The sequence below is a fragment of the Spodoptera frugiperda genome, chromosome 11 (assembly GCF_023101765.2).
Source record: "Spodoptera frugiperda isolate SF20-4 chromosome 11, AGI-APGP_CSIRO_Sfru_2.0, whole genome shotgun sequence".
Classification (NCBI taxonomy): Eukaryota; Metazoa; Arthropoda; class Insecta; order Lepidoptera; family Noctuidae; genus Spodoptera; species Spodoptera frugiperda.
Window position 1 is genome coordinate 7824455 of NC_064222.1, and position 15400 is coordinate 7839854.

The 15400-nt window shown below is 36.4% G+C and overlaps 1 protein-coding gene across 3 annotated transcripts in view; it reads left to right on the forward strand.

Annotated features, from left to right (window-relative positions):
* The window catches only part of LOC118274585 (unconventional myosin-XVIIIa), a 297865-nt gene that overhangs the window by 104734 nt on the left and 177731 nt on the right, over positions 1-15400 (forward strand). Inside the window, exon 2 of one of the 3 annotated variants that reach the window (XM_050696859.1) lies at positions 3061-4137. The exons of the other annotated variants lie outside the window; for them this stretch is intronic. Coding sequence (XP_050552816.1) covers positions 3163-4137 — 975 coding nt within the window. The 5' untranslated portion in view covers positions 3061-3162. The remainder of the gene's footprint in view (positions 1-3060; positions 4138-15400) is intronic. 3 annotated transcript variants of the gene reach the window in all.

The window sequence follows — 15400 nt, forward strand, 5'->3', positions numbered from 1 at the left end:
AACTGTACAAATATTGAATTGAGATAGTAGATAAATATGTTCCGTGTATTTTTGAAAAATATTGGATGCAATTATAATTTGATGTATTGTGGATTGAGAGAAGAGTAGTCCAAGTTTTCTCTTTAAACTACTGTACGTAAGTAAGTTTATTCTAATCGTTATTTAAAGTATGTATAGTTAAATAATGGGTCAAATGTTTGGTAAATGTAGGGAAAAAAATGGAGAGAAAAAGCTGAAAAGTTTGTTAGTTTGAACACACTAATCTCTAGAATTACTGGTTTGATTTGAATTTAGTATTTTTGTTTTGATTAGAGCATTTATCGAGTAGGAACGGGGTAGTTTGTCATCAATAAGAGTCTGACGCTCCTGCTCGCCTCGCCCTAGGCGGGAGAAGCCATTGTATGGTTTTTCCCCCTTTAAAAAGAATAGGAGTTAAGTATATTAATTTGATCAGTAAACTTTACTTTTAAATTAACGAGAAAGTAACAAATAACTTTCTATTTCAATAAGATTACACACGTAGGTGATGAGTGCCATGTCAAACATGATTCGGAAGAAAACAATGGTATCGCCCACTCTCATTTTAGCCAGCTTAACATATATTCGTGCCGTGGGTGGTCTCGTTATGGTCGGCGAATATTTATTGTCATTCTGTTTAAATGACTAACTGTGGTTTATTGATTCTAGTGACTTTTACTTTCTGGTGATATAGAAATATCATCTGTGAGGTAAATATTTTTTTGATTATGAACTTTATGAAGGTCTTTTAAGGTTTTCTTTTGTTTGTTTCCTGTGTCAGGTATGTGTGGATCTTTAGTTAACTGATTGTGAAGTTCGTTTGTTTGATTGGGTCAGGATAGTCAGTAATAGGAATGTTTTTAGGATTTTCAGTTTTGGGGTGTTGGGTTAAGTGTGATTTTTGCGATTAGGGATTTGTGTTCCAAGTATTGAGGGTGAACTAATGATTACTAATTACTATGCGCTATTTGAAACTATGTTGTTACTGAGAAATGCGAAAATCCTAAAATAAGATCGGACCTTAAGACCAAATGCTTGGCATCATGACTACCTAGCGGGTTACCGAAGTTCCGGCTTGAAAAGCAAGAGTAAGAACGGAGTGGTTTTAGTCCGTAACAGTCTGACACTGACTAGACAGAAAAAGATCGATAAGTTCTTTCTAATGTATAAATTATGAGTATTTTGTAAACATATACTATTATCAGATTTTAAAAGACTTACATCAGAGTGCGTAGGTTTCATAGTAGACACGACCTTTCTTCTAAGATGAAAGTCGATTTTCGATTGGTTTTCACAATAAGTATCGAATTTCTTGATATTGAAGATAGTTTTTGACGTTATTTCTTTGAAAGTTGTCATAAATGTGAGATTTATTATGTTTTTAAGGAGGAAAATCATCCAATTACTTCTACCGCCTTGAGTGAGGCGACAGGGAGTGTATTTTTTTAATTTTCACTACTGGATACCTATAGAAAAGAGTTTTATTTTTTTACCTTTTCTGGCGGCATATGATTTTAAGCCAGTATTGTTTTATTGCTTTGTATTAATTTATAAATGATATTACATAAACAGAATGACAGACAGGCTTCAATACCAAGTTGCATTCTATGTCTGACTAAACTGGACCATGTTTTAGCTTAAGATTATAATCTATCGATTATGTTGTACAAAAATCAATTTCTTGCCACAGATAATGTAATTTGGAACACGCCCCGCACGGCGCTAAAATGTCGTAACTATCTAAAATCAATATTAAAGGACTTGTTAGTAATTTTATAAAACTGCACCTAATTTGTTAAGCTGGCCTCGATATTATCTATATTTTTATTAAAATCCTTTCTCCATTTTTATTTAAAATCTTTGTCTGTTATTCCTTACTTTGAGACCACTAGTTAAGGTAATTTAACAATTAAAACTATGCAGAAAAATTTACGTAGACATTTGCTATAAGAAGAAAACTTGAAACTAATTCAATCATAAAGAAATTGAGAAATTGTAACGTCGCGTTTTTTTATCCCCGAAGAGGTAGGCCACTGTACAATGTCCACACACTTTTCACCATTTGTATTTGCGACCCGGGAATTCGAGACCCCTTGTCTGACATTCGCACTTGCGACCTCTCGACGAACGAGACAGTCACATGTGAAATGAACTAGATATTTAATTTCACATGGCTATTGAGACTACAGAACACCTATTACGATCCTTACATATTTCTTTACCTTCCTTCACGATCATGTATCTAGTCATAGAACCATGGTTAAGACTGAACTAAGAACATTTCTCTTTTCACATTAAGTATGGTGATTTACGTATATTTAAGTAATTGTAGGCAATTTCTACGAACGTTAGGAACACGCTATACTTCAGAAACATGTGGAATGTAGATGTTACTGTACCTATAGTGTAGCTTAAACTTGTATACCAATTGCTATGTTACATTTTTTCTAACAGTAGGTCCTACTAATTTCTTTAAGTATCATGCTGTCTTGCCGTGTCGATATGTGAAGCGTCAAAAATCTATAGATAATTTGAGGTAAAATAAGTCAGTTTTTTAACGCTGCCCCTCACTAGGATTTTTTTCTGTGACTTGTTCCGTGCAATCAAACGAGCTACACGTTGCGAGACAGCTGGTCACCCAGTAGTACCAGCAGTCAACCGAGTCAACCGTGCAGTCATCAAATTAATACGCAGCATCATTACTATCCGAATCTGTCAACAATTACGCACCTATTACATGTCAATAAAGACCCATTGAATTGTAATACATTGTCACAACGATAGACTGGTCGATACAAAACAATAGACAATAGTGGCATTACATCACGAAAAATATATCACTTTGCCCTAAATAATTAGCACGACACGAATGTCAAAACGTCCATAATTCGTTTGCGAGAATGTTTCGTTATAGTTAGCGCCACCCGGCGCATGAGCACGACTTGTTGTGATCATGCGCCGCTGATATACCCTACAATAGATTTTATCGCGCCGATCTGCACCGTAAAACCCATAACTCAAGTAAATGCTCTCATTGTGCAGTGACATTCGATATGATCCGATCTACAGAACTCTGACCTCTTAAAATGCCAAGCGTGGCGAGAGTATGCACTCCTGAGACTGTTACAAGGGAATAAGTGAAGAATGTTCCACGTGCAAGGATCCTTCGAACAATCACTTCGCTGCGGCGACGAAGTGTCACCTAACGGCAACAAAACATTGGCCGCTTTGGCAAAAATCCACAAACATTGTACAGGCAAAGCACATGCTAATGGATGCGCTGACCATAAACCTAATCCGCTGGCTAAATCAGATTCAAACACCAGTTTGCAATCACGCAAATCCTTCCGTAACGAATGCATAATAGAAATCAAAGAATCTGATAAGAATAATCACAACACTATCAAAAATAATGACGGATTGTATAGCAAAAGCTTTAGCAACAGTACCAGCTCCTATGAAGGTCACAGCGACACTGACTCAGAAAATACATTCAAATCACGTTCAGATCAGAACAAAATAACTGACCCGTGTGAGCGTCTGTTCGCACAGAATACTAAAGCATCCCTGATGAAAACTGCTCGCATGAGATATGCTGACGACAGCATTATATCAGCGCTCCAAGACGAAGTAGACGGAGAAAAGGTTAAACAACCTTTTTGCAGAACTCCGCTTCGTGGAAGCTACAGAGAAAGAAAGTCGGCTGTGGTTACTATTGAAGAAGTGAAATCGGATGGTTCTAACCAAGACGAGGAGCTGGCTAACGCTGTACTTTTTGACGAAAAGAGAAAAACTCCGACTCAAACGAAACCTGGTTTGCAACGGAAGAGTTCTTCGGGAAGCACTGTTAGTAATGGGAAACCTGTTAATGGGACGAAGCCTCCGTGGAGAGGAGCTAGTAAGAAAGGCATACCAGCGGAGCCATTCGTGAGGACTCCTTCATTTAGAGGGAGTATCAGAAAGAAGACGACCAAGAATGATGGGATACCGTGGAAGAAGTTGTATGAGCTCTCACTTTGGCGTCGATATGGAGTGAGCTTTGCTTCTGTTGGAGCTGATGCTGAACGGGCCTTGCTTAGGCCCTGGAGTGAGCTGTCTTCTCAGCCGGAACCACCATCGGTAAGTTTTAGATTTATTCACTTTCGTCTTGTTATTAGTTGATGGAACAAAAAATCAGGAACTATTGTATTGGTTTCCTAACTATTTCATATTCACATTGACAATATCATTTACCCCTCATCAAATCTCGGTGAAATAATAATGTAAACTTAGATTTAACTTAAGTAGCACTCTCGTGAGTCAGCCGTCAATCATGCGCCTGAGGCGCCCGCCGCTCTTTGATAGCTTATTTGGATTTGACAGCTCGATTGCTGACTTCCAGCCGATAATTCCATGGAACATGCCAGTTGAGGTGGCGTTGTTAGTATGTTAATAAGGATTTGATGTTTTGAAGATGTAGTGTTCAATGTGTTCTTGGTAAATAAGGATTGATTTTTTGGGAAGAAGACTATTGGCTTGTCTTGCATGGTTTTGAGAATTTAGTTTGGTTTTGGGGCAGTATAACAAGAAAATGGGTAAAAGTAATTGTAGAGTGAAATGTAAATGTACTATAGACCCAGTACCCCTAGTACTAGTTTGCTTTGCGTTAAACGAAAACGGAACGAGAACGCGTTCGGTATTCTGATTGGTTGTTTCATTGGCGCCGGCCAATCAGAGCGTTAGAGCGCCGAAGGTTACTAAAGGTACAGATGACAGTTTTCATTGATCGTCTACCGATAATAATGAAAATATCAAAAATAATCCTGTGACTCTACTGAATATCGGATAATATGATCACTATCACAAATACATAGATTTGATTATCTTTTAAAACCACTTTTCTATGCAACGCAAAAACAATCCTGCATATAAAACAAATGAAATGCAGGTAAACCTACTTCCTACAGTTTTAAAGCAAATACAACTTATCCTAAGTCTTAATGGTTTCTCGGATTACGTCCCCGATCTTATTTAAAGAGGTGGAGTTAATCTTATCTAGTTCAAACCGAACTGTTTGCTCTCAGATGACACAGTTAAGCACCAAATGGTCTTCCATAATATTTGCCAGAAATAGAAGATAAATGTTTTCTTTTGAACACCGATAAGGGAGATAGCATCGATGGTTTTGTTCGAAATTGGTTTCTGTGTTGGTTCTAGAACTTTTCTAAATAAGAAACGGTGTTATATCAGAATTAAGATCCGATTTATAGGATCTCAAATTCCAGTACGGTACTTATATTGAAAACCATTGGTATTTATAATAAAATAATCAGTGTTATTAACAAATATTTTAAGTATTGTAAAAACAATAACACATAGGTAAAATTTCATACTTACAAGAGATAAATTAATGCTTAAACAATTGAATCCCTCTTTCGTGCCGATATCAAAACGGAATCTAGCTTTGTCTTCACCATATCACGAACAAAATCATCACGCAACACTTTCTCCATATCACCCAATCCTGGAAACAGTCTACAGACTTAAAATAAGATCGAAATCAAGAGTCTTGATTACATTTGACCATATTTTTAGAGATCAGGATCAAATTATTGCCATATAGCGCGCACTTTCGATTGGATCGTGGCAAAGGGTCACGGTTCGGACACGAATCGGACTGATATGACCGTACCGTGACGGGCCGGACGCCTCAAGCGAAAACCGCCCTGTGATTTACCAGCATATGGATTGATTGGATTGATTTTCCTCTGAAGATAGTATAGGAGCCGTAATTTAGTATTTTCTGGTTGGAGAAATTTCTGTTGTGGAGTTGTGGCGCTAGTGTCGATTTAAAGCAGTTTAGCTTACATTTCTAGATCATCTTATAATTATTTATTCAAAAAATTACTAGGCGACGTACAATTACTAAATTTCTTCACGTATTGTAGAACTAAATTCTCGAAGCTGACTAATTTTATTACACTTAATTCTCAATTCTTCTTTCCCTATTTGTAAAGGAGATGAAATCTGTTAATCCAACATTGGCACAGACTTCAAAATTACCAATTTTTGTCCCAATGTCATATATACATACATAACCTCACGCCTGTCTCGCCTGTCTGTCGCCTGTAGGCAGAAACAATAGAACGCCAATTGCTATGAATCTTACATACCTCTTTCACTTCATCATCAGTCTCTCAAGTTCTCATCACAGTACCCTCTTGAAGGTACCGGCTCCCAATGTCATTCAAGGAAATTGGAATAGAAGCACTTCTCCAATCTATCCCCAACCTAACCTTGGCCGAAGTTTCCACAAAGTCTAGCAGGATACGTGTAAACAAACCAACAAGGATTTAATGCAAATATTCAATGTCGGTGATTTGCAACGTTTGCTTACATAACGAGTCTACACGTGAATACGAATTAGTTGCAGATCTGTATACATGTATAACATGTCGTCTAGAACTAGCGTGGGTACTGGGTTGCGACATTATAGCGCAATTGTAAGTAGTTCAGTGTTATTTTATTGTAACTTTCGTGAGACATACTAAATTAATTATTATGTTATCGGCTTACTCACGTATTGTTTTGACGAGGAACTCGACTAGTTTCAAGCCATGAATATGAGCCTCTAGCATGGCTTGAAACTAGTCGAGTTCCTCGTCAAAACAATACGTGAGTAAGCCGATAACATAATAATTAATTTAGTTCAGTGCTGTTGGTTGGTTTTTGAGATGGTTCTGTTAACATAATAATAATTATTATATTATGTTAAACGAACCATCGCCTCTCTCTCTCTCTCTCTCTCTCTCTCTCTCTCTCTCTCTCTCTCTCTCATATTATTTCCTTAAAACATTAACTGTTGCAAAAAAACTGTTGAAAGCAAATCCTCCGCTAAGAGTCGGTCACTAGTGATAGTGACATACGTGGCGATGGTGTAGCGCATTTAAGACACTATCAAGTTAACGTTACAACACGCCCCTCTCTATTTTCCATCTAGCGGTCCCATACTACAAAATCGTTGCCAATTGTCCACATTTTAATGTGCCACTTTCTGAGCACTTATAACCTATCTGCCGTCTAACTTATAAAACCCTACTTGAACACAGAATTTTGAAACGGTACTCGAGACAACCAACCATCAGATTGTCGTAAAATTTCGGTGGTTAACTGGGAAATACTGTGAAGAATTCGCTATAGTATAGATTTGACTATAAATATGATTCATTATAACCTGACTGTCTTCAAAGCCCTATAGTGAATAGGTTGCACATGAGCAAACGTGCTCCATCGTAGGCCGCATCATCACTTACCACCAAGCGAGATAGCGGCCAAACGTTAACCCATAAAATAAATAAAAAAATAATAATTAAACAACCTCCTTCGCAGATGGACCAACTAATTGAGATGTTCCGTTCAAAATAACGATTTGTTAAACCATTAAGAGATCATTGAAATAAATCGTTTGTGTTATCTTTTATCAGATCTAGAGTATCTTATCTTGCTTATGGACATTTAATTGACAACATCCTGATATCATTTTTTGGTTCTATAATGTATGTGCCATCCTCTTTGGAATTGTCAATATTTACATACAAATGTCTTTATTTATTTCTATGCCGTTGCTTCTCTTACTAAAAGACGAACTGTGGGATCAAATGTCGCAGTTATGGCGGTATATCTGTATTCTATATTTTATCGTAATCTGTTTAGCAGTTTCTGCGCACAGAACATCAAGTTTGATGTAAGTATACTATGTATGTATGTATGTATGTATGTAAGTACCCCATACTATGACTCCTCTGGTGTTGCTGCACCTTTGTCCATAGGTCATAAAGCAATCCGTCTATTCGCTTGTCCCTGTTCATTGAAGAACACGTTTTTATGACTATTTCGGGGATCGGAAACAAAGATTCTGACAGACAGAAAAAATCTTCTAGCCTACATCTTTTTGTGTAACTCGTATAGTTCATGTGAGCAGTATTTAAATTACTTTCCTTCCTCTTCTATTTGTTCATGTTCTATATAGTCTTTAACAATACATGTTATACTTAGTCGTGACTCAAATTCATGAAGATGTTCCACTGCATCGTTTCCATATTGTTTTCTATCAATTATCTGTTCCAATGAGGTTTTATTTAGAACCGTGTTCATTTTATGAAGTGTTAACTATTCACGCGCGGTTTCATCCCCTTGTAGGTTCCTCCAATAAGCCGAAGCCGGTCGATCACATTCGTGCTGAAGCTTGTTTCTCCCACACTTAAGTTAAGTGTAGATCATATTAGTATACAGCGTGTTCACTTATAATGAAGATCACATTCATTAGCAGCCATAGCTAAGCTAAATGCAAATGCATGAAGTTTCCTAGTCGGTAAACAAATGACTGTCATGCCGCCTCTACACATAGTTTTAGTATTTATTATTTCAAGGTCGCACTGGTCGTTATTAACGGTAATATAACGTATGTTATTGTTATTGAAGTTATATTTAATTGTTTGTGTAATGTTTATTGTTTTGTTGAGGTCTTTGCTTAGTTACGGGCACTGTGTAAACTGTTTATATCTGTTTTTAAGGTTAAACTTGGTTGTGTTTTAGATTATTCAATGGAGATTTATGAATACACTTACTTCTGCCAGCGATAAAAAGTCTCCTCTAACTTAAGTTAGCTGTATACCAAATTTCATCAAAATCCGTTCAGTAGTTTCAGCGTGATTGACGGACAAACATTCTAACAAACGAACTTTCATATTTATAATATTAAGTGTGATGATGATTAAGTGTGAATATTAAGTGTGTATTTTTTCAACACTTTTTTTACTGCTATGAATAAATTCTGCATCTTTAATATATATGGAGATGGTTAATTTAATGAGTTACATAAAAGTTTTGGAGTGGGTTTAGCCCAAGACAATAATGTATGGAGCAGGAAGGAAAATGGTAGTCGACCCATATAAAATATTATACATCATCAGATTATTGTTACATGACCTAGATAATAAGTTGACTGCACGGTTGTTACGGTGGCTGGGTATTTGGCTGCTGCACAACGTGTAGCGGGTTCGATTCCCGCACGGACAACTCTTTGTGTAATCCACATAATGGATGTGTGTATGTGAACTTGTATAATTGTTAACGCACCCACGACACCGGAGAAAATCCTAGAGTAGGGGCAAGCTGGACCGAATCTGACAGGACATTTATTTTCAGGTAACTAATGTACTAAGGCGTAACTTAGGCTATTTTTATTTTAGAAAATGAAGTCACAGAGTCCGTAATCCACGCGAGCGAAGCTGCGGGCATCAGCTAGTTTATAATAAAAATAAAATAGTAAAATAGTCTTTTAAATGACTGTTTGATAAAATATTATCAATAATTGTGTGTATATGTTTAATTCTAATGTTTTAATTTAAAACCAGTCGTGTTCTATTAGCAAATGTTTTTATACGGACCGTGAGAAATATTAAACAAAACATTCTCCTTTTGTATGCCTTCATTTACCTACTTATGTCGATCTTGATCAATTTATTGTTAGTTTAAAATACAGTTTTTCTTTTTCTCGCTTGGGTTGTGTTCCGTTGTGTGAGTTTATCCTAATCTTCCCAATTCTCGATCCGGCAACGCACTTGTAACACCTCTGGTATATCGGATGTCTATGAGCGGCGTCGGTTGCTTACAATCAGGTGATCCGTCTGCTCGTTTACCGGCTTATACCATAAAAAAAAATTATTCATCTTCTATCGCAACTCCACAAATATCTCCTAATCTCCACTATCTCCAACCAGTTTGCAATACACAATAGATCACAAAATAGGACTCCAAACTCGCAATCATAACTCGATAAATGATATCATCAGCTATTCAATTTGTCAGTACCATTGTATTGTTTAAATATTTACTGTTTGGGCCCAATACATCATTGTCGTTAGAAAGTAGATCAACAACAATTGTTTCAATTCTCTCTCGATTTGTTATCATAATCGAATTAAGTGTTTTATTTCATATCGTTTGTCTTTTGTGGTCGTTAGTCCGACGGCTAAGCAAGGATTTTTGTGTATCATTGAATCTACTACTCAACTTAAAGGGTACTCAAAAGTGACTGAAAGTATCCTCAAGTCATATGCGCAAGCTTAGTCTCAGGCGTTCTGTCCTTTGGTTAAAAGTCCTTACTTCATATCACATCAACAGCCTATAAGTGGCCACTGCTGACCAAAGGCCTCACCTCACCCAAGGCGGGAGAAGTCATTGGATGATATTCTCCCTTCACAAAATCTTTAGATAGCGCAGACGAAGCCTTTTGTAGAAAGCTAGTAAGGACATCAGTAACAGCCACCTACTTAGAGAAAGCGCAAACAGATTTATTAATCAAATATGTCACATTAAAAACTGTCATGTAAGCAGTGTTATGCTAATGGGGTAGGCAGTAGTGTTGGTATCGGCAAACAATGGCGTTGTGCAACTAGTTGGGATGCATTGTTAATGGGCTGAATAATTTGTCTCCTACGCCCGTTGCGAACGTGAATTAGATGCCCTCTACCGTATTTATTTGCAATAAATCTTTGAGTAGCTGTCTGCCTCATTTGTCGTAGTTGCAATAGTTAAGTGATCCTTTTGTACAAAGGGATATGATGTTACGGTCGGTGAATCACTGAGAGAAGTGGAATACATGGTTGTATCTACTGTAGATCCTGGCTTACAGAAGTTGCAACGGTTTAGGAGGTTGTGGCGGGCTTGTCAGACAATTTCTGGCTTGCATATCCAGAAAACTAAAGCGTAGATTTGGCCTGAGGTAGGATAGTTAGGATTCTTACAGTACACACAAATTATCATTAGAGATACTATTAACTGTAAAAGAAGCCTTTTTCCAAAGACCAGAAACGCACTCTACACACCTCCAGTTTTATCTGGACAGTCGAACTGTACAGTTATATCGTAGGTCCGAACAGCGTGCATAACGTTTTAATCTCAATCATATTTCAGTAATTATTCCGATTTAATTATGTCACTACGAATACCCTGCCATTAAGATTCAACCCTACTTAGAATAGACAATTTAAAAAGGTTTGGACGTGATTATTATCTACATAATCAACACCTACGTCATTGTTAATCCACTTTTTCGATGATTACTCTCGGAATAAAAATTTCACAGTACGATGAACATAAAATGATACAAATAATATGCTAATTCCGATGTAAATATAAGATATAGCAATCTACATAATTTCCCTATTAGATACAGAATTTCAAAGTAATAATGCGAATGATAAGATCAGTTGAAAAATTACTTGTATTTTTATGTGTTTAAAGTTCACAATTTCTTGAAAGTTAACTCGTAAAATTTTATTGCACTCTTTTTTGATAGGTTTGTGTAATAAAATAAGTCAAGTACCTATATATTGTAATATATTCTTCATATTAATATTATTATAGCGGCTAGGTAAACCAGATCAAGTAAACTAAAACATTTATGTATGATAGAGGTGGTCAAAGGTTTGTATGTTTGTGACTCAAAGATGGGAAATTTGGAATTCTTTATTAAAAAGTAAGCCTTGGAACATATCAATCTTGCCCCACCCAACAATAACATTACCCAATAAAATATTTCTCTAGAAACAATACAATAGTAAAATTCTAATGACACCATGGAAGTGATGTTCCAAAACAATTAGAAGGGACTGTCAAGGGCATTCTAATGTCAGGCATAATTCGTCTCCTACACGGCACTGAGCTGTTGTGAAACTCATATAACATGTAAATTGGGGAACTTCATGGTTAAATTCTTGATGTAGGTACGAGTTTATGATATAACTTCTCTTATCCCTTTCGCTACTGACGTAGAGTTTCTGTTAACAATGAAGACTGAACCGAAGATTTTGGATCAAGATCGGTTATAGAAATTGGCAGTAAAAATGGTTTGTCAATAACTCCACAATTGATAAGTGATTTGGGGGTACAGTTGTCAGCGAGTATTTAGAAGATGCAGTTGCCTCACGAAGTAATCGTGGTGTGATTTATACTGATTTCAAAAAATTGAGGAGGTTCTATGATCGGATGATTAACGTCAAGTCTTCCCTGAACTATGGTAAAAGTGTGTAGTAGAACATCAGCTTTAAGCATGTAAAAAGTTATAAGGGTCAATGTTTCCATCTCGATATATTGGTTCCTTTTGACATTGATGTTTCGATTGCTTATAGGTATCTGTGTTATGGTTTTTGCAATAACAGACGTAACTTAGAATGATGAATGTCTACGTCCATATTTAATCCACTCAAAGATAAGACCTCAACTCTCAAAATATAAACATGTTTAGCGAAAGTGGGTGATCTGACGAACTCAAGATTTTAATCTAGTCGGCACTTTTGAAGATGTTAGTATATAACCTGTATGTATGCATGGTATGTGCCAACGGCAATAATATTATACATCGTACATGATATATGATGGAACTAGGTTTCCTTGGCTTCATTTTTTAATGATAATATAATCGGACTGGTAGAAAAAACAACTTTAGAAACATAACATGATGTATAGGTCTGCCGCCATTTATGTAGTTGTATCAAGTACGACCCATTGCGTAATAGGATTTTAGATTTGGTCCCAATCAGAAAAAAATGGTAATAAAATAATAACTTGAATCTTGATACTGATATTGATTCTCGCACTTCTATGGTCGAGATCATTCTCACAACTAATGACATGACAGACCGTGATCAAGTTCACTTGAATGTTTCGAATTGACAATTACAGAATAGCCAAGCTATACCCGGAGTAGTTTCGTATACTATATTCGAATGTTCCTGATCTTTCTCCGATTGTTGTTGAACAAATCACCATCCCATTGTATGAGAATCTGATCCGGAGTTACGGACTAAATAACGGGTTGACTGGGGCTCCGGCTCCAAAAGCAGGAGTAGGAACGGGGTGGTTTTCAGTCAGTAAGAGTCTGACACTCCCTCTCGTCTCGCCCAAGGTGGGAGAAGTCAATGGATGATTTTACCCCCTTAAAAAAAAAATGAGAATCACAGAACTCATAGTACAGTTAGCAGCGTATCTGTATGTGCAAACATAATCCGAATGCACTATCTATGCTCTTATTTCTTGCATAATTGTCCAATCTATTTCACGGCAAATCGATCAAGATGATATATAATATTGGTTTTAGTAATACAAAATATGATATTTTAAGAAAGACAGCAGTGTCCATTATAATTTATGACATAGTATCATGTTTCTCTTGATGTTACAAGTTTTGTAATATTTAATTTGTATACTAATATTGATATTTCTTTAAATGTGAGACCTAATGTCTGTTTGAATGTAAATTAAGTTGCTTTGACTATTACTTAAATGTATTGATTATTAATTTTGTATCTACGAAATGAATATTAGGAATATCTTTTTGTGGTAGTAATATCAATGTTTAATAATGTTTTTTTTTTCTTGTTACAGGTAAGCGTAAAGGAATTTTTAATTTCGACATATAAGTAAGGCATTCCTGAAATTTAAGCTATAAGGTATTCTTTGGAATATTAGAAATAAGATAAGACACAAGCCAAATAAATGACATAGGTATTTAGATATTCCTTTCCAGTTAAAATATAAAACCGTCAACAAGAAATTATTATCCGCACATTGTCTAATATAATTAGGTAGTATATTCTTTATAACATAACGCTCTATGCCCGCTGAAAAAAGCTTATGTCTACTTGAAGCCCTTCCAAGAACTATTAGACTGTTACTTACGGATGCATGAAAACAGTCTATCTAACACAATCCTTGCCTACCCAATAAATAAATGAAATATTTCTACACTAAGCTAGGAGGCTTCACTGTCTTCTATCCTGAGTATCAATGGATCAAGAATTCCAAACGACCTCCGTTTCCTTACCAAAGAAATTAATTAATTATCATAGGACGCATACCTCATTCCATCCGTTTGATCACGTCAGTGATCCGTATCACTCCTTTTAGGGGGAGCAGGAATGCAGGGGTATTCAACGGGACTGGAGATAACAGACCGAACTGATGTACAGTCAGCAAATGTATTTAGTATGCAGTTAAGAAAATAAAGGTAAAATAAAATTTTGTACAGAGACAGTAGCTATTGTCATACGTAGGCTGCGCGATGTCGCTTGATGAAGCGTCCTTCTGTGACTCGAAACTAGTCGAGCTTTGTCTCTAGATATGTCTCACGATAGTTATAAAAAAATTTTGCTATTGTCATATTAAATTGTATGCCTCAAACGAAGCCATACGTCTTGTGACTATTGGTTGGTTTCGTAGTTAATCAATGGGTATTGTATCTATACAAAATTAATCGTTATTTTCTTACCTGCATACCAAATAATTTGTCTGACTGTACTTTCATTAGGTCCTTTGCACACACACATAGAACACTCGCGTTCGTATATGGATGTCCAGTGAGATTGCGAATGGATCCCCCGTAAACTCTCTAGGTTTTGTAGCAAAGGTTTTTTGCGTATGTGTGCGTGCGATGGTTCGGTTTTTGTCATAGATGCACGACTATCTATGACAGGACCCCTTACATGGGGCTCGCCAGTTATAATTGCATGTCAACTCGATATGAGGACTTGATGTCGTATTGATGTCTTAAGTGCTACTGGATTGGCAGGATTGACTGGATCACCGTTTCCAGAGTGCGGAATGAGCTGCAATGTTTTTTAGACCTTGTGCCGGTTGGTTTTAAATGCATTTTTGTTTGATGGCCGATTTGTTTGTATACTAACAGTTTATTTGTAAGATTTTCGAGGTTAGATGACCCAAAACATTTGTTTATGCATTTGTCCATTTAAAAATATCCACTCTGAACTATTAGTAAATAACCATTTTAGATACCAAAGCACTAAATTATGATAAATAGAACCAGTTCAGTAAAAAGCCAAATCAGATTAATTTCAAAAGAATCCGAGACAGACATATTTGTAAATATCAACTTGGAATAATGAAGCAATAATCGAACATAATTCACGCGGGCTCCACACAAATATGACATTCGCGGCGCTAAGCTGCATGCGCCCACGCAGGCTGGCTTACAAAGTGACGCATGCGTGACATAACATGGACATCATATCAATTTATTATTGAGTCATGTTGCTTTGATCTTTGATCGATGTTTTGATGACTTTTTGAAGCTCCCCTGCAGCTAAATGTTGCTTGTTGGAATTTATGCATACAATTCTGATTGAATGGTTTTACCACTGCCACACTCTTAAGTGTCTAAACATATTTTTGGGCAAGATTTTAACTTTACCGACGTCTTTCCGTTGAATGTATCAATTTTGGTATAGCTCAATAATGGTTTAAGTTTTTGACTGCCAATAGAAAACTGTTGAAGACAAATCCTCCGCTAACGTCGGTCACCGGTGACCACTACGGCATTCAA